Source organism: Setaria viridis, chromosome 5 (genome assembly GCF_005286985.2).
Source record: "Setaria viridis chromosome 5, Setaria_viridis_v4.0, whole genome shotgun sequence".
NCBI classification, from domain to species: domain Eukaryota; kingdom Viridiplantae; phylum Streptophyta; class Magnoliopsida; order Poales; family Poaceae; genus Setaria; species Setaria viridis.
In genome coordinates, this window is record NC_048267.2 from 34,902,069 (window position 1) to 34,928,326 (window position 26,258).

The 26,258-nt window shown below is 47.1% G+C and overlaps 4 protein-coding genes across 6 annotated transcripts; 3 read left to right on the forward strand and 1 right to left on the reverse strand.

The window, feature by feature from the left end:
- Window positions 1–7,681: 7,681 nt before the first annotated feature.
- Window positions 7,682–9,534, forward strand: LOC117858313 (senescence/dehydration-associated protein At4g35985, chloroplastic). Its single transcript, XM_034741360.2, has 5 exons — window positions 7,682–8,421; window positions 8,513–8,640; window positions 8,735–8,901; window positions 8,999–9,083; window positions 9,157–9,534. The coding sequence occupies exons 1-5, from the start codon at window positions 7,822–7,824 to the stop codon at window positions 9,314–9,316; spliced, it is 1,140 nt and encodes a 379-aa protein (XP_034597251.1). The 5' UTR covers window positions 7,682–7,821; the 3' UTR covers window positions 9,317–9,534.
- Window positions 9,535–9,936: 402 nt separating this feature from the next.
- LOC117858314 (small ribosomal subunit protein eS24z) lies at window positions 9,937–11,749 on the reverse strand. Its single transcript, XM_034741361.2, has 5 exons — window positions 11,562–11,749; window positions 11,428–11,469; window positions 11,164–11,334; window positions 10,288–10,374; window positions 9,937–10,170 (listed from the first exon to the last, which is right to left on the reverse strand). The coding sequence occupies exons 1-5, from the start codon at window positions 11,643–11,645 to the stop codon at window positions 10,141–10,143; spliced, it is 414 nt and encodes a 137-aa protein (XP_034597252.1). The 5' UTR covers window positions 11,646–11,749; the 3' UTR covers window positions 9,937–10,140.
- Window positions 11,750–17,294: 5,545 nt separating this feature from the next.
- On the forward strand, window positions 17,295–22,385 carry LOC117857858 (NADP-dependent malic enzyme). The gene is made up of 19 exons (XM_034740750.2): window positions 17,295–17,710; window positions 18,281–18,401; window positions 18,495–18,569; window positions 18,656–18,807; window positions 18,891–18,996; window positions 19,081–19,146; window positions 19,233–19,328; window positions 19,417–19,488; window positions 19,619–19,702; window positions 19,818–19,916; window positions 20,355–20,402; window positions 20,487–20,540; window positions 20,635–20,733; window positions 20,836–20,925; window positions 21,012–21,089; window positions 21,215–21,289; window positions 21,378–21,468; window positions 21,830–21,958; window positions 22,049–22,385. Exons 1-19 carry the CDS (start codon window positions 17,553–17,555, stop codon window positions 22,135–22,137), a joined length of 1,782 nt encoding a protein of 593 aa, XP_034596641.2. The 5' UTR covers window positions 17,295–17,552; the 3' UTR covers window positions 22,138–22,385.
- A 144-nt stretch (window positions 22,386–22,529) lies between these two features.
- Window positions 22,530–26,139, forward strand: LOC117855856 (B3 domain-containing protein Os01g0723500). 3 transcript variants are annotated; one of them, XM_034738254.2, is made up of 4 exons: window positions 22,530–24,169; window positions 24,420–24,891; window positions 25,239–25,624; window positions 25,712–26,139. In XM_034738254.2, the coding sequence occupies exons 1-4, from the start codon at window positions 24,077–24,079 to the stop codon at window positions 25,985–25,987; spliced, it is 1,227 nt and encodes a 408-aa protein (XP_034594145.1). In that variant the 5' UTR covers window positions 22,530–24,076; the 3' UTR covers window positions 25,988–26,139. The 3 variants fall into 3 exon arrangements, with proteins under 3 accessions (XP_034594145.1, XP_034594146.1, XP_034594147.1); XM_034738255.2 differs by having other exon boundaries at window positions 25,242–25,624; XM_034738256.2 differs by having other exon boundaries at window positions 24,423–24,891.
- The last annotated feature ends 119 nt before the right edge of the window (window positions 26,140–26,258 follow it).

Genomic DNA, 26,258 nt, shown 5'->3' on the forward strand with positions numbered 1-26,258 from the left:
AGAGGAATTCGTCGCATGAGTCCTAGAGGTACTTCTCTATCTGTTCAGCTTAGCATAATTGTTATCTGTTGAATGTTCCTTAGTAATGATAAAAAAATATCGAATGTACATGCAGATGAAGAGACAGGCCTTAATGTGAACCAGATTCTTGAAGCAGAGCAAATCCAGAATGTGGCTGACCAGATTCTTGATGTAGAGACATGCCTTAATATAAATCAGATTCCTGAAGCATAGCAAATCCAGTAGTGTTGTTTGGTTGCTCTATAGTGTTGCGATGCTGAAAAGGGACAAGTGCATGGACATCGTAATTACAAATGTAGTCGGCTATATTTCTGGATTTGCCTACCTGCTCTCAATTTTTCGGAACTCAAAATCAACAATCAAAGTTAGTATATTTAGAGCAGTCAAAATTCTACTTATAATAATCCTCGTGGGGGCTTTGTTAGTTCTGTATCTTTCTACAGGTAAATTTGCTGATCGCATTCACTGCAATAGTATTTGGAACCATTTTCATCTTAGTCCTACTGGATTTCGAGAAGGCTAAACTTTTAGAAGTTATATTTGGTGTAGGACGTATTTTTTCAATTCTAAGTTGCATTGGTGTTCAGCTCATTATTCAAATGGTAATGAACTAGCTGTCAATCTTGAATTATAAAAATATAAGTGCGTGTACTTCTAGTTGACATATTTGTTTCCAATTGGTATATTTGTTTTCTTTTCTGTAGAAGAACGGAATTAGGAAAGTTCATGTACTTGGGTTGCTTTTTAGTGTGGTGCCTAATGCAGCAATGAGCCTATGGACTCTTGTTTACACTCTGTTATATCACCGTGAGCGCATTTACATCCCGGTACCTATTCTTGTCCATGTCACGTATGTATACATTCTTTTGTGATGGTCCTCTGTGCATCTATGTCTTGTACTTCTTTTCTAATGATCCTCTGTGCTCTAGGTGTCATCACTGATCAATTGCACATTCCAAGTGTTGGACCTTCTTGTGCTAATTGTAGCATATCATAAAGTTGTTGCTGTTTTCTTAAGGCATATGGTTAATGTGATCACTGTGAGGTTCAAACCAGAGCCCAGAGGTACCCCACAATTCCTTCTCATCTGATGTTTCAGAATTATGCACACACATTAGGAAAAAGCACATGATGAGCTCCAAAGTTGTGTACCTAACTTCATTACATCTTTTTCTATCATAAACCATCTATCATGATAGATGAAATGAGACACTGTCTCATAAATTGTAGACAAAACTTAATCATAACGACCACCAGATAAGATAGGGGCACTCTATTTAGAAGTTTTGTTCTCTTGAAATGCTATCTCATCAAACGAGGAGGCACTTGCTACTCAAAGGCAGCCTGATCCTATGAATTTTGACAGATACACCTCGCATTGTTTATGATTTTTTTAAATGGTTTTTTAGTGGCAGAATCAGAGAAAATCAGAAGAAAGGAAGAAGATACTGTTTTGTCTATCAGGCGTGTAAACAGTGCTCCATCAAGACTCTGCATAGTTGGTGATCATGAGTTGGCAGCACCAACCGTGCCTCGTCCTGTTATTGAACATGGTACAAACATGCAGATGCAGGTGCTAGTTGGTAACAGTTCATGAGAGGAATTCGTCGCATGAGTCCTAGAGGTACTTCTCTATCTGTTCAGCTTAGCATAATTGTTATCTGTTGAATCTTCCTTAATAATGATAAAAAAATATCGAATGTACATGCAGATGAAGAGACAGGCCTTAATGTGAACCAGATTCCTGAAGCAGAGCAAATCCAGAATGTGGCTGACCAGATTCTTGATGTAGAGACATGCCTTAATGTAAACCAGATTCCTGAAGCAGAGCAAATCCAGTAGTGTTGTTTGGTTGCTCTATAGTGTTGCGATGCTGAAAAGGGACAAGTGCATGGACATGGTAATTACAAATGTAGTTGGCTATATTTCTGGATTTGCCTACCTGCTCTCAATTTTTTGGAACTCAAAATCAACAATCAAAGTTAGTATATTTAGAGCAGTCAAAATTCTACTTATAATAATCCTCGTGGGGGCTTTGTTAGTTCTGTATCTTTCTACAGGTAAATTTGCTGATCGCATTCACTGCAATAGTATTTGGAACCATTTTCATCTTAGTCCTACTGGATTTCGAGAAGGCTAAACTTTTAGAAGTTATATTTGGTGTAGGACGTATTTTTTCAATTCTAAGTTGCATTGGTGTTCAGCTCATTATTCAAATGGTAATGAACTAGCTGTCAATCTTGAATTGTAAAAATATAAGTGCGTGTACTTCTAGTTGACATATTTTGTTCGAATTGGTATATTTGTTTTTTTTCTGTAGAAGAACGGAATTAGGTAAGTTCATGTACTTGGGTTGCTTTTTAGTGTGGTGCCTAATGCAGCAATGAGCCTATGGACTCTTGTTTACACTCTGTTATATCACCGTGAGCGCATTTACATCCCGGTACCTATTCTTGTCCATGTCACGTATGTATACATTCTTTTGTGATGGTCCTCTGTGCATCTATGTCTTGTACTTCTTTTCTAATGATCCTCTGTGCTCTAGGTGTCATCACTGATCAATTGCACATTCCAAGTGTTGGACCTTCTTGTGCTAATTGTAGCATATCATAAAGTTGTTGCTGTTTTCTTAAGGCATATGGTTAATGTGATCACTGTGAGGTTCAAACCAGAGCCCAGAGGTACCCCACCATTCCTTCTCATCTGATGTTTCCGAATTATGCACACACATTAGGAAAAAGCACATGATGAGCCCCAAAGTTGTGTACCTAACTTCATTACATCTTTTTCTATCATAAACCATCTATCATGATAGATGAAATGAGACACTGTCTCATAAATTGTAGACTAAACTTAATCATAACGACAACCAGATAAGATAGGGGCACTCTATTTAGAAGTTTTGTTCTCTTGAAATGATATACCATCAAAGGAGGAGGCACTTGCTGCTCAAAGGCAGCCTGATCCTATCAATTTTGACAGATACACCTCGCATTGTTTATGATTTTTTAAATGGTTTTTTAGTTGCAGAATCAGAGAAAATCAGAAGAAAGGAAGAAGATAGTGTTTTGTCTATCAGGCGTGTAAACAGTGCTCCATCAAGACTCTGCATAGTTGGTGATCATGAGTTGGCAGCACCAACCGTGCCTCTTCCTGTTATTGAACATGGTACAAACATGCAGATGCAGGTACTAGTTGGTAACCAAGGACTAGGAGATTATTTCTTGGAAGGACTGCAGTTCATGAGAGGAATTCGCCGCATGAGTCCTAGAGGTACTTCTGTATCTGTTCAGCTTAGCATAATTGTTGTCTGTTGAATGTCCCTTAATAATGATAAAAAAAATATCAAATGTACATGCAGATGAAGAGACAGGCCTTAATGTAAACCAGATTCCTGAAGCAGAGCAAATCCAGAATGTGGCTGACCAGATTCTTTGTGTAGAGATAGGCCTTAATGTAAACTAGATTCCTGAAGCAGAGCAAATCCAGTAGCGTTGTTTGGTTGCTCTATAGTGTTGCTATGTTGAAAAGGGACAAGTGCATGGACATGGTAATTACAAATGTAGTCAGCTATATTTCTGGATTTGCCTACCTGCTCTCAATTTTTCGGAACTCAAAATCAAAGTTAGTATATTCGGAGCAGTCAAAATTCTACTTATAATCATCCTCGTGGGGGCTTTGTTAATTCTGTATCTTTCTACAGGCAAATTTGCTGATCGCATTCACTGCAGTAGTATTTGGAACCATTTTCATCTTAGTCCTACTGGATTTAGAGAAGGCTAAACTTTTAGAAGCTATATTTGGTGTAGGAGGTATTTTTTCAATTCTAAGTTGCATTGGTGTTGAGCTCATTATTCAAATGGTAATGAACTAGCTGTCAATCTTGAATTGTAAAAATATAAGTGCGTGTACTTCTAGTTGACATATTTGGTTCCAATTGGTATATTTGTTTTTTTTCTGTAGAAGAACGGAATTAGGAAAGTTCATGTACTTGGGTTGCTTTTTAGTTTTGTGCCTAATGCAGCAATGAGCCTATGGACTCTTGTTTACATTCTGTTATATCACCGTGAGCGCATTTACATCCCGGTACCTATTCTTGTCCATGTCACGTATGTATACGTTCTTTTGTGATGGTCCTCTGTGCATCTATGTCTTGTACTGAGAATGGGTGGGCTCATTACTGAGAATGGGTGGGCTCATTACTACTAATTACTACTAATGTGAGGATTGGGATTTAACAAATACTCTCTTTATTGCAACAACAATTGTATTACAGCGGAACACTCAAACACTTTTAGGTGGCTAGCCTGATATTCACATTCTCACTCTTTCTTCTATGTAGCATCAGTACCTTGCTCTCGTCTACCATACTCTCTCATCCATCATGCTCATGGATGGATGGCATGGCAAGGGAGGGGGCCTCTATTTATAGGCCAAGGGGGTTCATGAGGTGATGACATGTCTCCCCCTTTTAGATTTTTCACTAGATAGATATCTATGTTCTACATTATTGTAATTTCTTCATGGCAATAACATCTAGTACCTTCATAGAAAATATTATGTATCATGAGTTGTGGGGAAGTTTCTAAAAGATTGGATTGCTCTTTCTTCAACACTCCCCCTCAATACAAACTTTTTTCCAGGGTAGTCTCGCACACCATGCCGAGTGCCTCTCAAAACTTCTCGAATTTTGCCTTGTTCGGTTCTTTTGTGAGGATGTTAGCAATATGCTAATCAATTTTCATAGGCAAGGACCTTTTCTCTTATGCAATAGTAGTGAACTTCTATGTGCTTGTCCTTGCATGGAAAATTTGATTTTATACCAAACGAATAGATGATAGATTATCACATAGAATCCTTACTTGGTATTCTGTTGGCTGATGGAGATCCTCCATCAATTGCTTGAGCTAGGTGCTCTCTTGTGCTGCAATTGTCGTTGATCGATACTCTGCTTCAGTACTTGATTTTCAGTCATTTTTTGTTTGTCCCTCGTCATTTTTTGACTGATCGGCTCCAACCACTGCATTAAGAAAATCGGCTGACACCTCCAAGACCCAATAAAAAAATAGGCGAATGTTACCTGAGCAGCTGACAAAAACTAATGATTATAAATCTATTAGTAAAAATTTCTCTACAAAACTCTAGATGAACCCGGAAAACGGCTCATGCCCATTCTACACGATGAGTGGACTACACATACACGACAATTTGCTTACGCTTTCATCCTTACTTCATGTAAAAGGGTTAACCAATGTTGCAATGCCTCCCAGAGTCGGCTATTTAAGTTCGGCGCTACTAGCGTTCGGATGTCCGATGGGAAAATTTTCATCGGACGCTCCGAGGAAACATTAAAAATTACCTAGAGCAACATTAGTGGTCACTATTTGCAACATGAAAAATAATGTTTAAAAATGACTATGTCGTTCGACTTGGGGATAGAAAATTTCCACCGCAACATGAACAATATGTTTCATGCAACATTCACTATGAAATATGCAGAAACAATAGTTGCAACATCAATGCTTAACTTGCAACGTATGTCAAGCGTCCGATTTTTTTAAGATTCCAAACCTACGTTCTGTAGCATTATCGAGACTAAAGTCTACCATAATTATTGGCCCACTGGCCTGGCCCAAATGGCTATCCGTATCGGGCCATCATGTAATGTAGCAGGAGACACGGGATCTATATCGGAACAATAACCACGTCGGACTTCTCAGGTGCTTAACACCAAACTCAAAACAATATTCGACACGGGATCTAAAGCCGTAATGAAATATGTCTGGTGTGAAATGCTTTTGCTCATCTCACCTTCTTATTGCTCTCAATTTAGATTTATTGTTCCTTTTGCTGAGTATAAACAAATCCGTCAACTTAAACATGTCCTGCCATCCATCAATTTCTGAAGGAACTACGAGCTGAATCAATCTACCTGGAGGCACTGAGAATAGGAGGCTGCCAAGAGAGCAGCGCCAGTGCCTGACCCATCTTCTGCCTGTTTAATCACGACAGAGGATGCCACTTCTTCGCCCAGCAAGTCCCTCAGAGTGCTCTCCATGCACTGGGCAAAGAATGTGTAGTACTTGTAGACTCCGCCGTCCTCAGCAATCACCGTCCTTTGTTCGCCGGGGCTGACAGCGTCTCGCCCGAGCTTTTTGAGGATGCCGTAGACCCCAGCAGCAGCAAGCCGTGCGCCACGCGTGGCAACAACCTCGCAGACATCCACGACCATTCTTCTTGTTTTGTAACAGGTGCTTTCTATCTGAAAACCGATCGAGGAAAAGGTATTTTGTAGGGATTGAACGAGTAGTAGAATAATTTAACAGCGAGGACAAACGATGCTGAACTAGATGTTTTCGCCAAAGTTACATAGCAACTTGCACAAAACCCTTGCTTACTCTTCTTCTCGAGACATTAGCTTAATGCCCCAAATCAATAGGGTTGGCGGCAAAATCCTCAGCATCTGATTGTCGGCTTGCCACTTGCTCTTGCTTGTCGACCCTTCTCCCCACTCTTCCGCGGTTCTTTTTATTGGTCAAGGTGAGTGGGCACAGATATACCAGTGCTATGAGGTGTTGCGCCTAGCCATGGATGGTGTGGGGAGCCCATTGTTCTGGAAGGCAGCGGCATAGATTGCTTCGTTGCTGGTGCTCGAGGAGGCAGAAGCCACATGGGTGCTCTGGCAAAGACAAATGACTTCACAATACACCTTGGGAGGGGCCTTAACATGCATGACACATTCCTCAACTAGTGTCACATTTTGATTACTAGCCGTAGCATGCCGCTGGTCCTACCCTGTCGCCACCTGGGTCGTACTTTGTTTTTCCTTGGCATCTTCAGCACAAGAAGGAAGAAACAGATAAATCTACACTAGCTAAATCTTTCAAGGGGTTTTGTGAAAAATAATTCATGCAAATTTGTGTGATGCATGTGACTGTTGTACATTGCATTCTCATGCCACCATGGATTAAATCTGCTTATATAGAAGGATTAATGCTTACATGTTGAGAAAGGACATCCGTAGAACAAAGATGCAAGTTTGATGATGCATCCTGTAGCATTTGCAAGTTAAGCGATTCATGTGAGAATTTGGTACTAGTTTAGTGATGCGCTATGAATTTTAGGGCTCCTTTGGTAGGGATTCTCCACCGGTTTTTGGTGAAGTACTATCAAAGGGGCAAATTCAAAACGGTTCCACCGTCGAAATTGGGGAGAAGCCACAAAACGACTTACACTAAAGATGAGGAGCTAAAAAAAATTGGCTTCACCGACTTCTCCTCCTTCCCAAGTATTAATTGACCATAAAATTATCCATACTGCCATTGAAAAGCCGTTTTACCAAATATTTTTCAAAACGGCTTCAGCTTCACTAAAAAATCATTCCATAAAAGAAGTCGGAGTTGGAGCCATTTTAGGTGGAGCTCTACACTGTGGCCCTTACGCCATGTGCCGGCGGAACGCTGCGGCGGCGAACGAACCCCCGCCTAAATTACATGGCCGAATGTTTGGACGGCTGTTATTATTCCATCGTCATCCGCTGGGGCGTGAAGCGAATGTATTAGCCCTGAAGGTTGGAATAAAGGCGCTCGCCGTCGCCGGAAAGGAATGAGAAAGCATGGCCTGCCTGCAATGGAATCATTCTCTGAAACGAATTACCCTGCCTGACTGATATTATACTGTGTTCCTGACAGTTACATCATCCGCAGTCTGCCTATATTAACAGTCCTTCTTCAGCTCATCACAACCTCAGCTGTCAAAGCGTCAACCGTCTGAACGGCTTGCGCTCACTGCACTAGCAGCATGGCCTGCTGCGGCGGCGCCATGTCCGCCAGGCCGCGGGGCGTCCGGGAGGAGACGCTGCTCCGCGTCCCGGGCGCGTCCGTGCACCTCATGGCCGGCTCCGACGGCCCCGTCGAGCTCGCGCGCGGGGATCTCTCCGTCGTCCGCATCGCCAAGGACGGCGTGGCCGTGGCCACCGCGGTGCGCGTCGGCCACGACCTGGGCTGGCCGCTGGCGCGGGACGAGCCCGTCGTCAGGCTCGACCGCCTGCACTACCTCTTCACGCTGCCCGACCGGGACGGCACGTTCCTCAACTACGGCGTCTCCTTCGACGCCGCCGCCAACGCCGACGCCGCCGCGCTCGCGTCGCTCGACGGCTTCCTCCGGTCCAACGCCTGCTTCTCCGCGCCGTCCTCCTCCGCGGCGGTCGTTCCGTCCAAGAGCTCCAGGGCGAGGCCGACGCAGCAGCAGCAGCAGTCGGCTGCGTCGTCGGACGCGTACTGGAACGACTTCGCGCCGAGGATGGAAGGGTACAACGGCGTGCTCGCCAAGGCGATCGCCGCCGGCACCGGCCAGCTCGTCAAGGGCATCTTCATGTGCAGCGAGGCCTACGCCAGCCAGGTGCCCGTCCAGTCCATTCTGGCAAGCTCGGAAGTGACTGGAGAATCGCTACGCGTGGGTGATGACACTTGTGTTTCTTGGCTTCTTGCAGGTCCAGAGGGGAGCTGATCTGTTCCGTCCACAGGCAGCCGGCGGCGCGAGCAGCCGATTCGGCGGAGCTGGCCGGAGCAGCAGCCAGGCGAGCACGAAGCGTGGAGCAGTCAACAAGAGCCTCAAGAGGTTACTGAACTAGCGCCCATGCTTGCCTGCCGGTCTGAATCACAACCACTGCTAGTGCTTCCTGATGATAGTGCTGGTCTCTGTTGTTCTTCAGGGTCAGGAAGCTGTCGGAGATGACCGAGCAGATGAGCCAGTCCTTGCTCGACACGGTCATCTCGGTGACCGGGTCCATGGCGGCGCCGCTGCTCCGCTCCAAGCAAGGGAGGGCCTTCCTCGCCACCGTTCCCGGCGAGGTCGTCCTGGCATCTCTCGATGCTATCAGTGAGTGTTCTTGCTGCCAACGCATCAGATGCTCACAGTTAGATAGCGAAACAGGATATGTTCAAACCTTTTAATCGTGTTCACCTTTCTGTGACAGATAAAGTTATGGATGCGGTAGAGGATGCTGAGAGGAGGTCACTTGCTGCGACCTCCAACGTCGTCGCCGGCGCAGTGTCCAGGAGGTAAGAACGCACTCGAATCTCGCTTAAAAAAGGAAATTTCGTTTCGAGCCTGAGACACGGCCGCCTTTCCCAGGTACGGCGAGAGCGCAGGCGAGGCAACTGAAGACGCGTTCGCGACGGCCGGACACGCCGTCGGGACGGCGTGGAACCTGTTCAAGATACGGAAGGCCGTCACGCCGTCGTCTTCGCTGCCCGGGAACATGGTCAAGAGCGCCGTCAGGAACAGGAAGTGATGACGACGGATTAGCATCCAGCAGCAGTGCAGCACACTGCTGCAGAAACACGGTGTAGTGCTGTTCTGGGTGATCATGCCCTGACGATGAAATGCAACTTCCGCGTTTAACTGTGACCACGAAATCAGGGTGTACCACGAAATGTCACAAACATTAACTATGACAAATGTTTCTGCCCTCGAAATAATAACGTGATATCCCAGTGACATGTTCTGCAACTGAATACTCACATCAAAAACAAATTATTGACAAGGGTAACCAATCTGCAATCAACACGTAAATGAAAAGGCTGGAGCAGCCGAGCAGGGACCGAGCAATTATGTTACGGATAACTAACATTATGAGATGCTATGCATGTACCATGTCCAGTTCAGCCTGACATGGCTCACATGAGCATGAAAGATGGGGCGTGCTTGGTTCCCGGCCTTGCTGCGACACACCACGACCTGTGGCAGCGCCGATTCTGAGAGCCACAGCTGCCACAGCCTGTGTCGTGGCTTTTGGTGGATCAGAACCAAGCATGCCCCAACACTGAAAGTGGCGCATGGTCAGATTGAGGGACAAGCAAGTATCCAAAAGCATCACACACAAAGCTGAGTAGCTGACAGGCATCAGAAAGATAAGTAAATCACACAACTGCATTGGCTTGCAAGTTAACATAGCCTTCTCATAACATGCTATAGCCAAACTGGCCAAGTTCACATCCAGGAATAACAAAACTTCACTTCAGTGCTTAGGGTAGAACAAAACCTAACGACCATAATTATGACATTGCAACTAGACCACCCAGAGTCCAGAACAGTAATACAGATGTAAATAAGTGTTTACTTCTTCTTCGCATCACCAGCCTTGGTCTGTAAAAGTATCACCAACAGTAAGCAGAGGTTGAATCAGTAAAGCAGAAGAGGCATGATAAAACAAATGCATAAGGAATTGAAGGCCATAAGTGTCATGATAAGTAGCTAACTCACCTTCTTGACACCACGGATCTTCTTGGCCCTGTTCTTCCGCTCTTTCATTTGCTTACGGGACTTCTCAACCTTGGTAGCAAGACCATTCTGCCAAAAGAAAGATGGATTAAGCAGAGTGCAGCAATTGAAATTTACATAGCTACACAACTCAGGTTGTTGAGGCATCCATCAATTTCAAGTTAATCAAAACTCAGTTGACATACACTTTGATCATGCATGAATCTTAACACCATAGATCAACAATGAAAATGACTGAGAAAATGATACATTTGCATCTAGAATTCTTGAGCAATGTTGAATGTTGCTTGCATCAAGAAACATATTCATAGCACATGAGAATCTTTTGTGATTCTTGCGTCACACTACATGCAAAATAAATAGTACATGAATCGTGCATCACACTACATGCAAATTAAATATTACCATGAAAATTTTTTGTCACAACAATAAATTTTCCCAGCTCAAAAGTAGCGAGCAGGATAAAAAACACACTATAAAACAATGGAGTTTCTGTGTACAGAAAATGCGCTGGCCCTCAATTTCTAATACTATGGACTCAATCACATAAGCACCAGCATCTTTCAATCAATATGCTTTTGCAAACAAAGAGCTTGCATAAATTAATGTGAATCACCACTTACAGAAAATAAAAAAATAGCCACAACTAGCCTCTACTTTAACATGTGTACTTCTCTTCAGGATGTTCCCACAGAAACAAATCGAAACATTGCAGCACGATTTATACTTAAAAATGTACTAACAACACAAATTAGTGGTGACACATACAAGCCAGAGATATAATCAGTAATCACACTTTCACTTAAGATAAGGTTCCTGTCTCAGTGCCATAGAAGCAGAGGCCGGATGGCAACATACCCTGATGAGGCGGTACTTGGGCTCGAACTTCTTGGCGGCCTCGAGGTTGTCGTAGATGAGGCCGAAGCCAGTGGACTTGCCTCCTCCGAAGTGGGTGCGGAACTTGAAGACGAAGATGGTGTTAGGGTCCTTCACCTCGTAAACCTTGGCTAGCCTCTCCTTCAGCTCAGCCTACACAGAGAGAGCACACAGAAACCCTGAGATCCAGGACAAAATCACACGATACAACAGCAGCGCGTACAGGATGGGGTGTCGAGATCTCACCTTGGAGACGTTGGCCCGGCCGGGGTGGATCACCTCGAGCACCTGCAAGGTAGAGTGAGAAAAGGGACGATTTAATGCTGGAGGGAGATAAACAGATGGATACCGAGAGCGGCGGGGAGATGTATGGTGCTTACGAATTGCTTGCGGGAGAGGAGGCGATTGGTCATGAACTTGCGGGTGCGGAGGGTGACCGCCGTGCTGGCCTTGGAGTCCGCCATGGTTGGGAGATGGAGGTGGACGCGCCGCCGCCGGGAAGAGAGGGGGAGTTGGTTGCGCGAGAGGAGCGAGGGTTAAGGGCTGGCTGGCGGCACGGAAAACCCTAGGCGATGGAGCGGTGGATATTTATACGGTGGGCTTAGAGGTGCGGGTGCTGGTCCGAACTAGATGGGCCATTTTTTAAATGGGCCACACTTGCGGTCTAGCAGGGTATGTTTCTCTGGCTGACAGCCCAATATACGGGTTGATCACTCGATTTTCCTCTTTTCACAGTGCTCTCTTCAGCGGATTAAACACTCTCTTCTCTTCACAGTGCTCTCTTCAGCAGATGAAACATTTCCCTCTAAAAAATACAAAGGTTTTTTAATATAGTATATTTGAAGACACTCAAATATTTTTTTAATTAAGCTTAAAAAATATAAATACTGACAAGCTCCTATTTTTTGAGATTTAACAAAAGCGGATACTGGGCCTGTTCGCTTCAGCTTATCAGCCATCAAACAGTGTTTTCCTCTCACAACAAATCAGCCGTTTCAGCTTTTCAGCCGGCTTATAAGCTGAAGCGAACAGGCCCACTATTTTTTATATGTGTATTCAAAATACATTAATTAAAAATGTAATATAGATCCACTTTAATCACAAAAAGTATCTGCATTGCTTTAATCTCATCATTTTTCCAGTTAATCACAAAAAAGCTACATAACTGTTAACTCAATATAACTCAATTGGTTACATTTCTTATGGAACGTGTCCACCCATGTTCGAGTCATGTAGTTAATACAAGTACTCATATTTTTCTAAATCTAATCTAAAATTAGTGATGCTATTCTCTTTAGTGAGGCATGCTCTTCACTCAAAAGTGCACGTAGGGTTAGGTTGTGTGCATAAGTTCGTAGTGCTAAATGCGTATTTCTGTATGTGAGCGTTTCCGTTTATACTATGTTAAAGAAATAGGGTTACGCTTTATGTTGGCTTTTATACAGAGAGAACAGCACAGGAACTCTCTTTTTTTTTTTGCCAAGTCGTGCTCATAGATTTTTTCTAACAACACTCTAAGAATGTCTTTTGGTTCCTGTTAGTCACGCAATGAACACCATTTAAATACGGATGCCTTACTGTTGGAACACACAAAGAATATCTATTTTACGAACTAACCCTAAAGGAAGGGCTTTTGTGCGCTGTTTTCTACTTTGCTAATCATAAACTGGACCCATTCGTTTGCCTGTCTACACATGTGATATGTCTACCTCTGTTTATTACTTAAGCACTAAGCTACGATTTGCTAAAAGAAGGCACTAATAAGCTATGATTAATTAGCTGGCGATAACAAGTATCGCGTGGTTTCTTCTATCTCCAACCTTTCACTTCAAGGAGCAGAAAAGTTTTTGTCGTTGCGTGTAACAGCTTGAGTTTCTCGACAGTGTTTCTCTGTGTGCAATTCTAATGCGAAGGATGGTAGTGCTAGCGCGATCGAGCATCGCCGTTTTCGGGATGCCAGTCGGCTGCGGGGAAGGGGGTGATTGGTTCCCCGCATGACAGGCGAACCAGGCTCTCGGGATGCAGTTTTACGTTGATTGGTTGCCTGCACTAGCTATTGAGCGTGTCCCACGGGATGCAAAAGGACCCCTCAAGCCTAGCTCCCGAGATGCAATAAAAGTTCTCGTTTCCTCGGAGCCAGGCTTGGACGATGCAGCGGTGAGTCCTTGGGAGGTGTGCATAGACACAAGAAAAGCAGTTGGGCACTAGTTAACCAATCAACCAACAGTACTGGAAATCTTGGGTTTAGTCCCGGTTGGTAGGCCTCAAATCTCTCTAAAAACTATCCGGGATAAATTTTTGAAATAAAAGGTGGGGTTCTTTATCTTGAGTCCCAGTTTGTGTTACCAACCGTGACTAAATTTTTTTGAAAAGAAATAAAAAAAGCGGCCCACGCCCGCCTCGACCCCGCCCGCCCGCTCCGCCGCCCACCCACTCCGCCCGCCTCGGCTCCGCCTCGCTCCACTCCGTGGCGCCATCGGCGCCCACCGCCGCTCGACATTCAATTCATTCAAAGGTCTTGTAGGAAAAAATCGATCAAAGTTGTGGACATTCAATTCTCGGTTGCCTTGATTGGAGATTCAATTCAAGTGAATCCTCCCACACGGCCACAACCACTTCCACTGCCTTCTTGCAGACCCCGCACCACCGACTTCGCTCCGCCCCGCCCCGCCAAGCCCGCCCGCCTCGGCGCCGCTATGCTCCGCCCCACGCCGCCGCCCGCCACTTGGCTCCCCTGCGCGCCAGCCCTGTCCTCACCCAGCTGCCGCTCCTCACTCCCAGTGCAGGGGGAAGGGGAGGGACAGCAGGGAGAGGGGGCGGCCACCTGCGCTGGAGGGAGAGAAAGAGGAGGAAGGAGAGGAGGAGGAGGGTGGCCACCCGTGCTAGAAGAAAGCAGGGAGAGGAGCAGACTTGTGCACGTGAAAGAAAGACTTAGGCGCGTGGAGAAGATAAGGACTTGCGCGTGGAGACCTGTGCGCGCCCTATGTTTTGTCCCGGTTGGTATTTTCAACCGGGACAAAAGCGCTTTTGTCCCGGTTGGAAATACCAGCTGGGACTAAATCTTTCCAATCGGGACAAAAAGGGGGGCTTTCGTCCTGGTTGAAATTTCCAGCCGGGACAAAAGGGGGGGGCTTTCGTCCTGGTTGGAATTTTCAACCGGGATAAAAGGGGGGGCATCGCTGCTAGATCTTTCCAACCGGGACTAAAGTACCTCCCGGTGTCCTTTCAGTGTCTCATTTTTTAAGTCCCGGATCCAAAGCTATTCGGGATAAAAAGGGTTGGATGGAAGGTCAGTTCTCTAGTAGTGCAATCAAGTTCGAGTTGGATGGAAGGTCCGTTCTCTAGTAGTGCAATCAAGTTCTTTAGCTAGCCTGGCTCGATAGAAACTTCAACCAATAAGATACCAGTTGCATGGGGAGAGTCTGGCTGCCGGCAACCTGCATGCCTGATACGACCATACGAGCCGGGCTCCGTCGATCCTGAAACCAATCAGAAAGTTCCCCAAAATGGCAGTTTTACTAAAGCGTCTGTAACACTGCAAAGTCGCTCAAAGATCCGACAGTTGTCATGCAGCGCACGTTAACGTCGGCGTCGGCGAAAGCGAAATACACCAGCTTCGGTGTCACGTCACCGAGATTCTTTCACTTCTTTTTGGTTACAAGTTTACAACTCATACAATGATACAATACACCGTCGCGAACCTAAACAAACGCTCCATTCCATCCATCGCCAGGTCAGGAAGCCTGGGCCATCGATCACGAGGGCTCTGGGCCTCCGGCACAAACAGCGTCGGTTAAATAGCGGCGGCGGGCGAACGCGGTGAGAGGGGAGGCGCACGTAGTGGTAGGCCGGTAGCGCGCGGAAAGGCTGGCACTGGCAGCAGCTAGCTCGAGAGAGAAAAGCAAAGCTGGCGGCGAGGTCCTCGTGGTGTTTATGGTGGCGCCGCGGCCGTGGGAGTGGGCCTGATGAGGCCCCGGCGGCGGCGCCGGATGCCGGAACCGGGATGAAGGAGGTACCAGTAGGCGGGCCGCCGTGCAAACCGGACGTGGACGCCGCGGCCGCGGTGGGCGGCGGCGGAATTGAGGATGCCTACGGCGAGGACCGCGCCACCGAGGAGCAGCTCGTCACGCCGTGGACCCTCACCGTCGCCAGGTTCGTTTCTACTCTCGCTCGGTTGGACTGACCGGGAGTTTTTACAGGCGCCCCAGGCCTTGTTTGAGTGGGCCGGAAATTAGGCCCGCCCGAAGAGGCCCTCGTCGATACACTACTACACTAGTGCGTAGTACTGCAGTGTGATTCCTCTCTCACCGACAGAAGAACGACTGTGTTTAGAAAAGAAAATGCATGCATGAGCTTGTGACATCGTAATCGCCACTTCATGAGAGGACCACTTGGCGATAAGCTTGCGTGCGTTCTACTAGTTTCTTATCGTAATCTGGATGTGCGACTGCACAGATCTCTAGCTTTGCCTAGCACTAAAAATCCAGCATATGTTAAGCTTGAATCCACGAACAGTACTAGTAATTAGACCAACGCGGTTAATGGTTCCGTTCATCATCAGGGTGGAGCCATGAATTTGAATTTTTTTTCTTTATTTCGGGACCAATAATGATATTTAAAAAAAAACGGATTTCCAAATTATAGTGGAAATTTAAGTGACTTTGGTTGGACTCTCAGTCTACATTTTTGCCGAGTCTACATGTTCTAGTTAATGTGCACTAATGCTCTGAGAGAATGGTGGCAATGAGACCAAAAGTATCCAGGGGCTTGAGGATGATGGCCGATGGGAGGAAAAAACGAGCAAACTGACACAACTAACCGGAGCAGGGGTCGACAGCCATCTGAATGCAACCTCAAGTCCTCAACAAATTTCTTAATATCTCGAGCTTCGTAGTACAACACTTGTCCAATTGATTCGGACTCTCTCGCGGATGATTACTCCGTAAAATGACTGATCGGAGGAAGTCTATCCAACTCCACAGTCGCATCTTTTCTCTTAGACGTCAGTTCATACTTCACACACACCTGACAGCGATGTTCGCCGCTCCCGTCGCGAACGCTTCGAGGTCTCAGGCTGCCGATCTTTTCAAAGCCAGCAGCCCAGCAAGGTTTTTTCGGGTAGTTTGACTGGTACGTAGAACTGATCGCGGTAACGCCAATCTTCCAAGGCGTCAGCAAAGAAAAGTCTCGTCACTGCATAATAAACTGCTCGACGTTTCAGAGCAACCGTCCAGATCCAGCCTTGAAGCCCTGAAAGATAGGCAACTGAATTATTCCTCTGCTAAGTGGAATCATCCCGTGTAGAGGTTAGTTTCACGTTAACGTCCGTGCTCAGATGATGATCCACTGGCCGTGGCGGCTGAGCGGCCCACGCAAAGGTTGAACATCGTTTTCGAGCTAGTAACAACGTTGATGGGAACCGTAGGGAGTGCCCTGAAATTTCCTCCGTTCCAAATTATTAAGTATGTAGTAACTCTTCCGGGTGAAGGGGTGATCATTGGATGCCACTGCAGGAACTGGTTTGGAAAATGCCAAGGGGTTATCTCGGTTAGCTCAGATAAATGTAATCTGAGACTTTTGTGACAGGATACATATATATAGTAGGATTGCATATCATTTTGCACGTTTCTGTCGGTGTCATCTAAAGGCCCTCGAGATTACCCATTTTGTTACCCCGTTGATAGGGCATCTCAACGATAAACAACTCGGGGATCGGCACAAGCAGGGATTAGATTAACAGCAATCACTTTAACCAATCCGTCCCACTGATCACACCGAGTCAGGGAGCCTTTGACCTGCCCCACCACCAGACGACAACGAACAGGGTAGCGTATAGAACCAATCGGGAAGCGCAAAGAGGCAAAGAGCCACCACCAACCACGTTCCAGCAGCCTCCACTTGCTCCACTCCCCTCCCGCCGCCGGGCGAGCCGCCGCGCGTCGGCTCCCCGTCGCCCTCAGCCCGCGGGCAGGGGGCGAGGGCCCCGCTCGTCAGGCGGCCATGCGCGCCCTTCGCGCCCGCTTCCTCCCGGTAACTTCGCGGTCAACCTCCCCCACCCCATGGCCGCCACCTCCACACCGACGAAAGTTTTAGCATACTGGCTGCAGCAGTCTCCCCCTCCCCTCCCCTCCCCTCCCCACTCCTCCGCGCCGTTAAATAACATCTCGCCCCCGCTCCCGCACTGACCCCGCATCGCCTTTGCCTTCCTGTTTAAATACTCTTAGCGTTGGCTACCGCGGCGGCAGTGGCAGTGGGAGGAGGGAGGACCACGTCGAGCGCCGGAGGAGCGAGGAGTAGTAGAGGCAGCGGCGAGGTCGCTGTGGTGGTGGTGGTGGTGCGCCGGCGGTAGGAGGTGGTTCTCGGCCGCGGAGATGGAGAGCACGCTCAAGGGGATACGGGGCTGCGACGCGCCCTCCGTGCTGGACATGGACGACGCTGCCACCGTGGCCGGCGGCGTCGGGGACACCTACGGCGAGGACTGCGCCACCGAGGACCAGCTCGTCACGCCCTGGACCGTCTCCGTCGCCAGGTCTGCGTGCGATGCTAGATCACCCTGGTTCCCCTGATTCGTTCATATGACTTTGCACGGATGGATGATAACCTTTTCTGAGTTCTGATCCACCGGCGATGCTCTGGGCCCTATTGTTTCTCCCGCTGGAGACAAACGTGCGCTCTCGTGTGTGTGTTGAAACCAACCTTTATGTCGTGTTAGGGACCCGGGGGTTTTGGTTCACAAATTTGTTTGGATTTTTGTGGAACCTGGTCGGTTGTAGGCAGTGTTTGATGCCTATCAATATTCATCCTCGTTTACTCTGGAAGTGGAAAGTAGAACTTACTGTTATGACGATGAAGATTTGGATCATATCAAACTATGTAACGTTTTAAATTTTGTTATTCCAGGGTTTCACAAAATTTATCCCGCTTATGCTTTGCTTACTTATAAGGGGTTATGGTAGGATTGAGTCATCTACTCATAGAACGTGTGATCTTCGGTAGAAAGGGGGAAATTAGTCACTATAGATGCTTGGTCAGAAACAGCTTTGTTTGTTTGGGAGCATAATCTGGCATGTGAAAATTTTGACTTCATGGTTCGTTGCAGTGGTTACAATTTGATGAGGGATCCCCGCTACAACAAGGGCCTTGCTTTCACAGAGAGGGAGCGGGAGACACACTACCTCCGTGGCCTTCTGCCACCAGCAATCGTATCCCAGGAGCTCCAGGTTTGATAATCCTCAATACTCGTGTGCTATGAACCATCTTAAATTTGTGCGCCTATCTGACCCCAACGTACTCCCATCTGATGACATCATCAGGAGAGGAAGATCATGAATAATATCAGACAATACCAGGTGCCTTTGCAGCGTTACATGGCTATGATGGACCTCCAGGTAACTGATCACTGAGTTTCCTTGTTCACACTGGCTGATATGGTAGTACACTTTGGTTATTCTCTTCTTTTTAATCTGTATTTCAGGAGAGGAATGAGAGGCTTTTCTACAAGCTCCTCATTGACAATGTTGAGGAATTACTTCCTGTAGTGTACACGCCAACTGTTGGCGAAGCTTGCCAAAAGTATGGTTCCATATTTAGTCGTTCTCAGGGTCTTTATATCAGCTTGAAGGAGAAGTAAGTTTCACTTCATGGATTTGTGTGGTCTCTAGGATCTCTTGCTTGTTCATGCTCATGAGGTGTTTTACTTATACGTGCAGGGGAAAGATCCTTGAGGTTCTCAAGAACTGGCCAGAGAGGAGCATTCAAGTTATTGTTGTTACTGACGGTGAACGGATTTTGGGACTTGGAGATCTTGGATGTCAGGTAGTATCTCCTTCTACTATAGGTGTATTGAAGATGACAGGCCATATCCAATGCTTTCCACTGATTGTGATAGCATTTATTTAGGGAATGGGGATACCTGTTGGCAAGCTTGCCCTTTACACTGCCCTGGGAGGAGTTCGTCCATCCGCTGTAAGCTTTTCATGTCCACCTTTACATTGTTGTTCAGAGTACCTTTGCTGATAGCATAAATTAACATGTTATCGATAATCTTGAAGTGCTTGCCTATCACACTGGACGTCGGCACAAATAATGAGCAGCTGCTTAATGACGAGTTTTACATTGGCCTGAGGCAAAGAAGGGCCACGGGTCAGGTTGGACATCAACATTTATTTCTGCATGATTTCCTTTCTTGTTCTAACCTGCAAACTGAAGTGCTCAATTGATCGTTTTTGTACTCAGGAGTATGCTGATTTTCTTCAAGAATTTATGACTGCTGTGAAGCAAAACTATGGGGAGAAAGTACTCATTCAGGCAAGACACATACTGAGAAAAGCAGTATTTCAGGACTAAATTTGTAAATAGAAATCTGTGCAAATGGTAAATGATTAATCTCTGATTTGAAAAATCTGATATCATATTACATGTTTTTTCTATCATGCAGTTTGAGGATTTTGCCAACCATAATGCTTTTGAGCTCCTTGCAAGATATGGCACAACTCACCTTGTATTCAATGATGATATCCAGGTAAATTTGGTGCTTAAATTGTGATTTACTGTGTAATATAGGCAAAATATGATAAAATGTAAGCCGTCTTAGTCTGAAGTGCCATCTTAAATTTATATTGTTTTTTCTATTGCAGGGAACCGCTTCTGTGGTTCTTGCTGGGCTTATTGCAGCACAAAAGTTGCTTGGTGGAACATTGGCAGATCATACTTTCCTATTCCTGGGTGCTGGAGAGGTCACTTTCTTTGTGCTTCTTTGTTTGAACATTTAGTTACTATAGCCTTTATTTGGACCTTTTTATAGTGTTTCTGGTAAGGAGGATGAAATAAGAGTAAGAAAAAGGAAGTCAAAAGTAGTAGTCTTTAACAAGGCACTATCAAATAAAACAAGCCTTTTACTACCCATAAATCTTAGATGTAGAGAACTGTAGTGTGCCCTTCTTTATTCCGTATGCATCATTTTATATCTGTACCAAGTACCAACTGTTTGCAGTTTCATAGTAAAAAAAGTGTGTTATCCTCATTTTATTAGCAGCACTTCCATGCCTACGATTTTATATTCGTAAATATTTTCTTTAACTCAATTTATTCAAGATTGCATTTTTCTCAGATCCAATGTGTTTTGTTTGGTGTGTTTCTTCCCAAAATCAATATTTGTGCTCTGTTTCTTGCAGGCTGGGACAGGTATTGCAGAACTTATAGCCCTTGAGATATCGAGACAGGTGGTCCATCATTTTCTGTTGTTTTTCTGCCACTTGTAGATTGTATTACACGTTTAGACTGCCTAACAAGTTTTACTTGTGCAGACAAAAGCTCCTCTGGAGGAATGTCGCAAGAAAATCTGGCTTGTTGATTCAAAGGTAAATTTTATGAATGGCATCCTCCCCCTTTTTTTCATTATCTTTAGACATCAATTTATTCCTTCTTGCTAACTTTAGATGATGAATTTGACAGGGCTTAATTGTCAGTTCAAGAAAGGAGTCCCTTCAACACTTCAAGAAACCATGGGCTCATGAGCATGAAACAGTTGGCAACCTCTTAGATGCTGTCAATGTATGACTGTGTCCTCAAAAAGATAATATACTTTCATATTCTGAGTCACCTAAATCTTTACAATCTTGTCCTCTAACCAAAATATGTCTTCTATGGTCCTAGGCTATCAAACCAACAGTGCTTATTGGCACATCTGGAAAGGGGCAAACGTTCACACAGGACGTTATTGAAGCCATCTCCTCATTTAATGAGGTGATTTTCACTATTGCAACTTGTTGCTTTTGAGTCTATTGGTCTGACATAAGTAGAAGCTTACATCATTTTGTAAAACGCTGCAGAGACCAATCATTCTTGCCCTGTCCAACCCAACGTCGCAGTCTGAATGCACTGCTGAACAAGCTTACACATGGAGTAAGGTAATTATCAATATCAGCATTCAGCAGTCACATCACCTTTTTCTCCAAATTATTATTGATGGAGGCATGGAGCTATGTAACGTTGTCTGTAGCCATGGTTCTGGACTGACAGTCTGGTTTCACAGGGTCGGGCAGTGTTTGCAACTGGGAGTCCTTTTGATCCAGTGGAGTACGATGGCAAGATACATGTTCCCGGACAGGTTTGAATGATGAGCACTGATCAGATTATTGCAGAGATTTTATCTGCTTTAAATGGCCTGAACTATATGTATAATATTGCTTCTGCAGGCAAACAATGCCTATATCTTCCCAGGGTTTGGCCTTGGTGTGGTGATGTCTGGGGCAATTCGTGTTCACGATGACATGCTTTTGGCAGCCTGTAAGTATTTCTGACACTAAAACTGCCAGCCACCACTATATTTACCATAATTGTGTTCATTTCTACATGGGTATATCTTTCTGAACTCAAATCAGCCAAAGAAGATGTGGTATAAAATAGAGAAGCTTCCTGTGTAGCATTTTTCCTTGTGCTATGTTCCTCCCTCTAGCTTGAAGATCCCTTTTACAATTTCAAATTGTGGAGTTCTCTCAAATTGGGTTTCAACTTGAATTCCCTAGGTCACTTGCATGTGAAATAATGGGCAAGCACTAAGAATTTTGCGGGTCAACGCACACTTTAGGCCTTCTTTGAAATATATGCCGGATCAACTGATTTACTTTTATCATACATCCTGCAACAGCGGAGGCTCTTGCTCAGCAGGTCTCAGAAGAGAACTTTGAAAAGGGGCTCATCTATCCTCCCTTCTCAAACATCAGGAAGATCTCTGCCCACATTGCAGCCAACGTTGCAGCTAAGGCTTATGAACTTGGTTAGCATCATACTCGCCTGTTTCTTAACAAATATATGTGTGTTCTTATTAAAAATGATCGGTTCATCACCCAATTCTTCTCACGTGTAGGTTTGGCAAGTAGGCGCCCTCGGCCCAAGGACCTGGTGAAATATGCAGAGAGCTGCATGTACAGCCCCGTTTACCGCAACTACCGCTGAATTAAAACCAATTCCAGTTATGTACAACCATTAGCCATGTTGCAGCAACCGCCAAATTTCCTAAGAACACCAGTACTTGATTAAAATCCTCCATGATGTAATGAGGCTCTCTCTACCAGAGCAGTTTATGTCCTGTTCTCCCCCTATGTGTTCTGCAGTGTTTTTCTTTGTGATGCAATGTAAAATGCTTCCGGTGAGGCTTGTGTATCCTAGTCATGGAATAATAAAGTTGGATCGACAGTTTCTCCCGCGGTACTGCGTCTACCTTCACCTCGATGCTCTTGCAGTCTTGCTTGACATTTGCTATTGTTTTCAGCAAGTACTTGGCCGTATGCCTGTTTGGTGGTAACACCAGGAAAGATTCGTCTTTTGAGACGAGGACAGATTCTTCTGGGGGCAGAGTACGCTGCCCAGACAGAACCCATTGGCAGAAATTGTGCGGCAGTCACAGGAGGGTAGCATGGCTTGAAATGGCTCTGGTTGTTGCATGTTTCCAAAAGCAGAGGTCCAATGTGATAGGGGCTGCCCAGGCTCTCTTTTTTCTGGTGCTAAATTACATCCGTCCGAGTCAGCCTGTCCAAGCTTGTTCCCAATTTTTCAATGTATGTGTGTAGTCCTAAAGCTCCTGACGATTATCATGTGGTAAGATGTTGCCGGTGTTCATTTGATTGAACGGGAACATATACCAGCCTATAGCTACAAATCTAGAGCGGCCAAAGTGAAACTGTTACACTTTCGGCTGGGCCTACAAATATTGTACCACTGCCAACCAAGGTGAAATAAAGGTAGGTACATATTGGTACGGCGACATCTGCAACGATTCCTCAACAGATAACCATTTGTCGTGTTGTGCCAAGCCACTCATAAGTGTATAACCCACATCTGGAAATCCAATTTGCACGCACTAAAACGAAATCAGTTGGACAAAAATTTGAGCTCTCGCCTCTCGGGGCATAAATATAAATTCAGTTAATCTGCTGGCGGCAAGAAATGCTCCAATAACCCACACTCATACAGCAGAAAATGCTCCCTGCCAACTACTCATAAACCACCTCGTAACCTCCATTATTGGATCTTCTCAAATTCTTTTTTTTTGCCACCAATGATAAGGGGTGGCTCCTTGATGTGACAACAATTCGAAATCTACTCAGCGATCATAAAAGGCGAGCCTCTTAAACAGTGATGCCACGATATCTCATGCATGCCTTCCTGTGGATGGAGTGTACGGCGTGACTTATATATATTTTCAAATGTCAAGTCCTCTGTCATTATTGTGTTACTCATATGCTCTCCGTAGCAGCATTACACAATATTCTTAACACAAAATCTAAAAAGTCACGGCAACGAGATATCTGTAGTGAAGCAGCCATCTACAAGCCATTTTAATTTGTAGAAGAGGAGCAGGGTTGGGATGCATTCTACTACAACTGCATACAAAGCATGAGCAGGTGCTTGCTTTCGTGTGTATCCAGCAATATCCGTACTCCTCATCTGGCAATGATGCGTGGAGTCGTTCTCTGATGCAAACAACCAGTGTTTCACTGCCGTGCGGGCCCAAACTCCCAAGGTTAGTCCCACATGGCAGTGACGTGAAGGCCTTGCGCTCGTCGGCTACGCGAGTGGCGCAAGCATTTTGGGGGTTGTAGTGGACGGGCGAGAGGGTGCTCGCGCCCTGATATCCCGGGGGCTTTTGGGCGTAGTTAAATTTGCCCCATCTCACCCATCAAAAGCTGCGCTCTCGCGTCTTCTTTCCCCCGTTGCCGTTGGGTTGGGCGGCGGTTAATTCGCCGACGTCGCTTCCTTCGCCGAGCTGCCGGCTTCGCTCCGCCGCAGCAGGCGTCTACCTGCTGTTGCTGCTGCCTGCTGTTCGATCCGTCGCCTACTGGCGCGTGTAGCTGTCGTGTCGAGAGTGTTCACGTTAGGAGGAGGAGGGCTAAGGATGCCGGCCGCGGAGAGGCGGTCGCCGTTGGCGGCGGGTGAGAGGCGGCCGCACTTCTTCAAGGTGCTCATGGGCGACTTCAAGAAGCGCCTGGTGAGTGACTGAGACACTGTAACTAATTTGTGGAGTTCGTGCCTTGCATCTGCTCGAACACAATACTACTTTACACAGAGATCACTAGCTATATTCTTTTATCTGCATTGCCACTGTGACTATGAATATAATCATCAGACCACTGAAAATGTCACTCATCATCATGCATCGTGCATGCACTGAACGATTTACATGTGTGTACACACATGCATGGATTAATTTAGAAGAATGAGATTTGCATGCGCTGCAGAAGATCCCGCCGGACTTCTGCAAGCACATCCCCTGGGAGGCGTCGAGGAAGGCGAGGACCCTGAAGGAGGCGTCCATGGCGGCGACCCTGGAGGGGCCCAGCGGGCAGACGTGGCTGGTGGTCATCCGCCGGTCCGCCGAGGGCACCTTCTTCACCTCGGGCTGGCCCAAGTTCGTGCGGGACCAGGCGCTGCGGGAGCTCGAGTTCCTCGTCTTCCGCTACGACGGCGACACGCACTTCACCGCCATGGTGTTCGACACCACGGCCTGCGAGCGGGAGGACCTGCTGCTCGGCGGCGACCCACGCCGCCGCCGGGAGAGCAAGAAGCGGGGCCACGCGGCGAAGGGCCCTTCGCGTGATGCCAAGCGCACGCGCAAGGATTCCTCTGTTGGGAAGGAGATGGTGCCATACCGTGCGACGCCAGGTGATCGACAGCTGCAGGTTGCATGCTCCAATTGGACGCCGGAACCGGGTAAGCGAATCCTGCCTGAATGGAAAAAAAAAATCGTGTAAGCTGCAATCGGCCTGATCGTAATTTGAGGGAGACCCAGTTTTGAATTTTGGGAGGGCCCAATTCGTTTTTGAAATGGTCGAAACCGCCAACAGGAGGACAAAGAAGCCCAACTTATACCAAAGGCCTAACCCAACCTTTCTCGTTCAAGCCCAGCCATGGCCCGTGTGGTCGCGAGTGACAGCAGAGCATCGCCAAATCAATGGCTCAAGCAGCTTAATACACACTGCTGCTTTTCATGATTGATTGAATCATCTGTCTCTCACGTTGCCAAATCTGTTCTTACATCCACCGTGTTGCGGTTGCAGCAGCTGGCGCGGTCAAGACCGAGGTAGAGGACGCCGACGAGCTGGCGCTGTGCGTGGTGATCCCCGCGCCAACTCCGCCGCCGCAGCCGCAGCAGGACGACCCCGCGCCGACGCGCCGCCGGGGGCCCCAGCCACAGGAAGACGGCGGCGCGGTGAAGACGCGGAGCATCCACGAGCACCCGCAGGCGGCGGCGGCGGCGCTCGCGGCCGCCGCCGAGAACATCCCGGCGTCCGTCCGGCGCTACAAGGGGTACGTCTCCCGGCGCCGCCCCGTGACGGGCGCCGAGCGGCAGCGCGCCATGGAGCTCGCGTACGCGTTCCGGTCGTCGCTGCCGTACTGCGTCGTCCGCATGAGCACCATGCACGTCTACTACTCCTTCATGATGGTGAGCAATGCAAGCAGGTGGTGCACGTGGTTCGTGTGTGCGTGAGACGTGCCGTGACATGACGATCATATCCGTGTGCGCGTGCAGAGGTTCCCGACGGGGTTCTCGCGGCAGCACCTGCCGCGGGAGCGCACGGACGTGGTGCTCCGGGACCCGGGCGGCAAGGCGTGGGTGGTGCTCTACATCCCCAACACGAGGGACCGGCTGTCGCGCGGGTGGTGCGCCTTCGCGCGCGGCAACTGCCTGGAGGAAGGGGACTACTGCGTCTTCGAGCTCGTCGGCGCCGCCGAGTTCCGCGTCCACGTCTTCCGCGTCGCCGAGCCGCCCGTGCCGGCGGTCAGGCTCCGGGAGCGACTCGCCTGAGCGCAACGCCTGGTACGAGGAGCACCGCGGCGCTGCACGTCTAGTTTGCAACCGATGACGCGCGCATCGGACCGTCATCGATCGACCCGATCAATTCCAAGGGCTGCGGGTCAAGATGCAATTCCAAGAACTGTCTCGATGGTTGCCTCGTTTTTCTGCTGCTAATGTCGTGGCGGATCTGTTTCTCTCAGCGTGCAGCGCAGAACTGCGAACGATGCAACCTTCGCCTTCTGCGTAATCTCCTCTTGCATAATTCTCCGCGTGGAAAACG

Excerpts from the sequence above, each read along its gene's own strand:
- LOC117857858 (XM_034740750.2), top strand. The coding sequence starts at position 17,553 with ATGGAGAGCACGCTCAAGGGGATACGGGGCTGCGACGCGCCCTCCGTG. Across the intron at positions 19,147-19,232 it reads GAGGAGTTCGTCCATCCGCT|TGCTTGCCTATCACACTGGA; the intron begins GTAAGCTTTTCA and ends ATAATCTTGAAG. Across the intron at positions 21,959-22,048 it reads AGCTAAGGCTTATGAACTTG|GTTTGGCAAGTAGGCGCCCT; the intron begins GTTAGCATCATA and ends TCTCACGTGTAG.
- LOC117858313 (XM_034741360.2), top strand. The coding sequence starts at position 7,822 with ATGGCCTGCTGCGGCGGCGCCATGTCCGCCAGGCCGCGGGGCGTCCGG. Across the intron at positions 8,422-8,512 it reads GCGAGGCCTACGCCAGCCAG|GTCCAGAGGGGAGCTGATCT; the intron begins GTGCCCGTCCAG and ends GGCTTCTTGCAG. Across the intron at positions 8,641-8,734 it reads GTCAACAAGAGCCTCAAGAG|GGTCAGGAAGCTGTCGGAGA; the intron begins GTTACTGAACTA and ends GTTGTTCTTCAG.
- LOC117855856 (XM_034738254.2), top strand. The coding sequence starts at position 24,077 with ATGCCGGCCGCGGAGAGGCGGTCGCCGTTGGCGGCGGGTGAGAGGCGG. Across the intron at positions 24,170-24,419 it reads GCGACTTCAAGAAGCGCCTG|AAGATCCCGCCGGACTTCTG; the intron begins GTGAGTGACTGA and ends CATGCGCTGCAG. Across the intron at positions 25,625-25,711 it reads TCTACTACTCCTTCATGATG|AGGTTCCCGACGGGGTTCTC; the intron begins GTGAGCAATGCA and ends GTGCGCGTGCAG.
- LOC117858314 (XM_034741361.2), bottom strand. The coding sequence starts at position 11,645 with ATGGCGGACTCCAAGGCCAGCACGGCGGTCACCCTCCGCACCCGCAAG. Across the intron at positions 11,470-11,561 it reads TCCTCTCCCGCAAGCAATTC|GTGCTCGAGGTGATCCACCC; the intron begins GTAAGCACCATA and ends TCTACCTTGCAG. Across the intron at positions 11,335-11,427 it reads GCCGGGCCAACGTCTCCAAG|GCTGAGCTGAAGGAGAGGCT; the intron begins GTGAGATCTCGA and ends CTCTCTGTGTAG.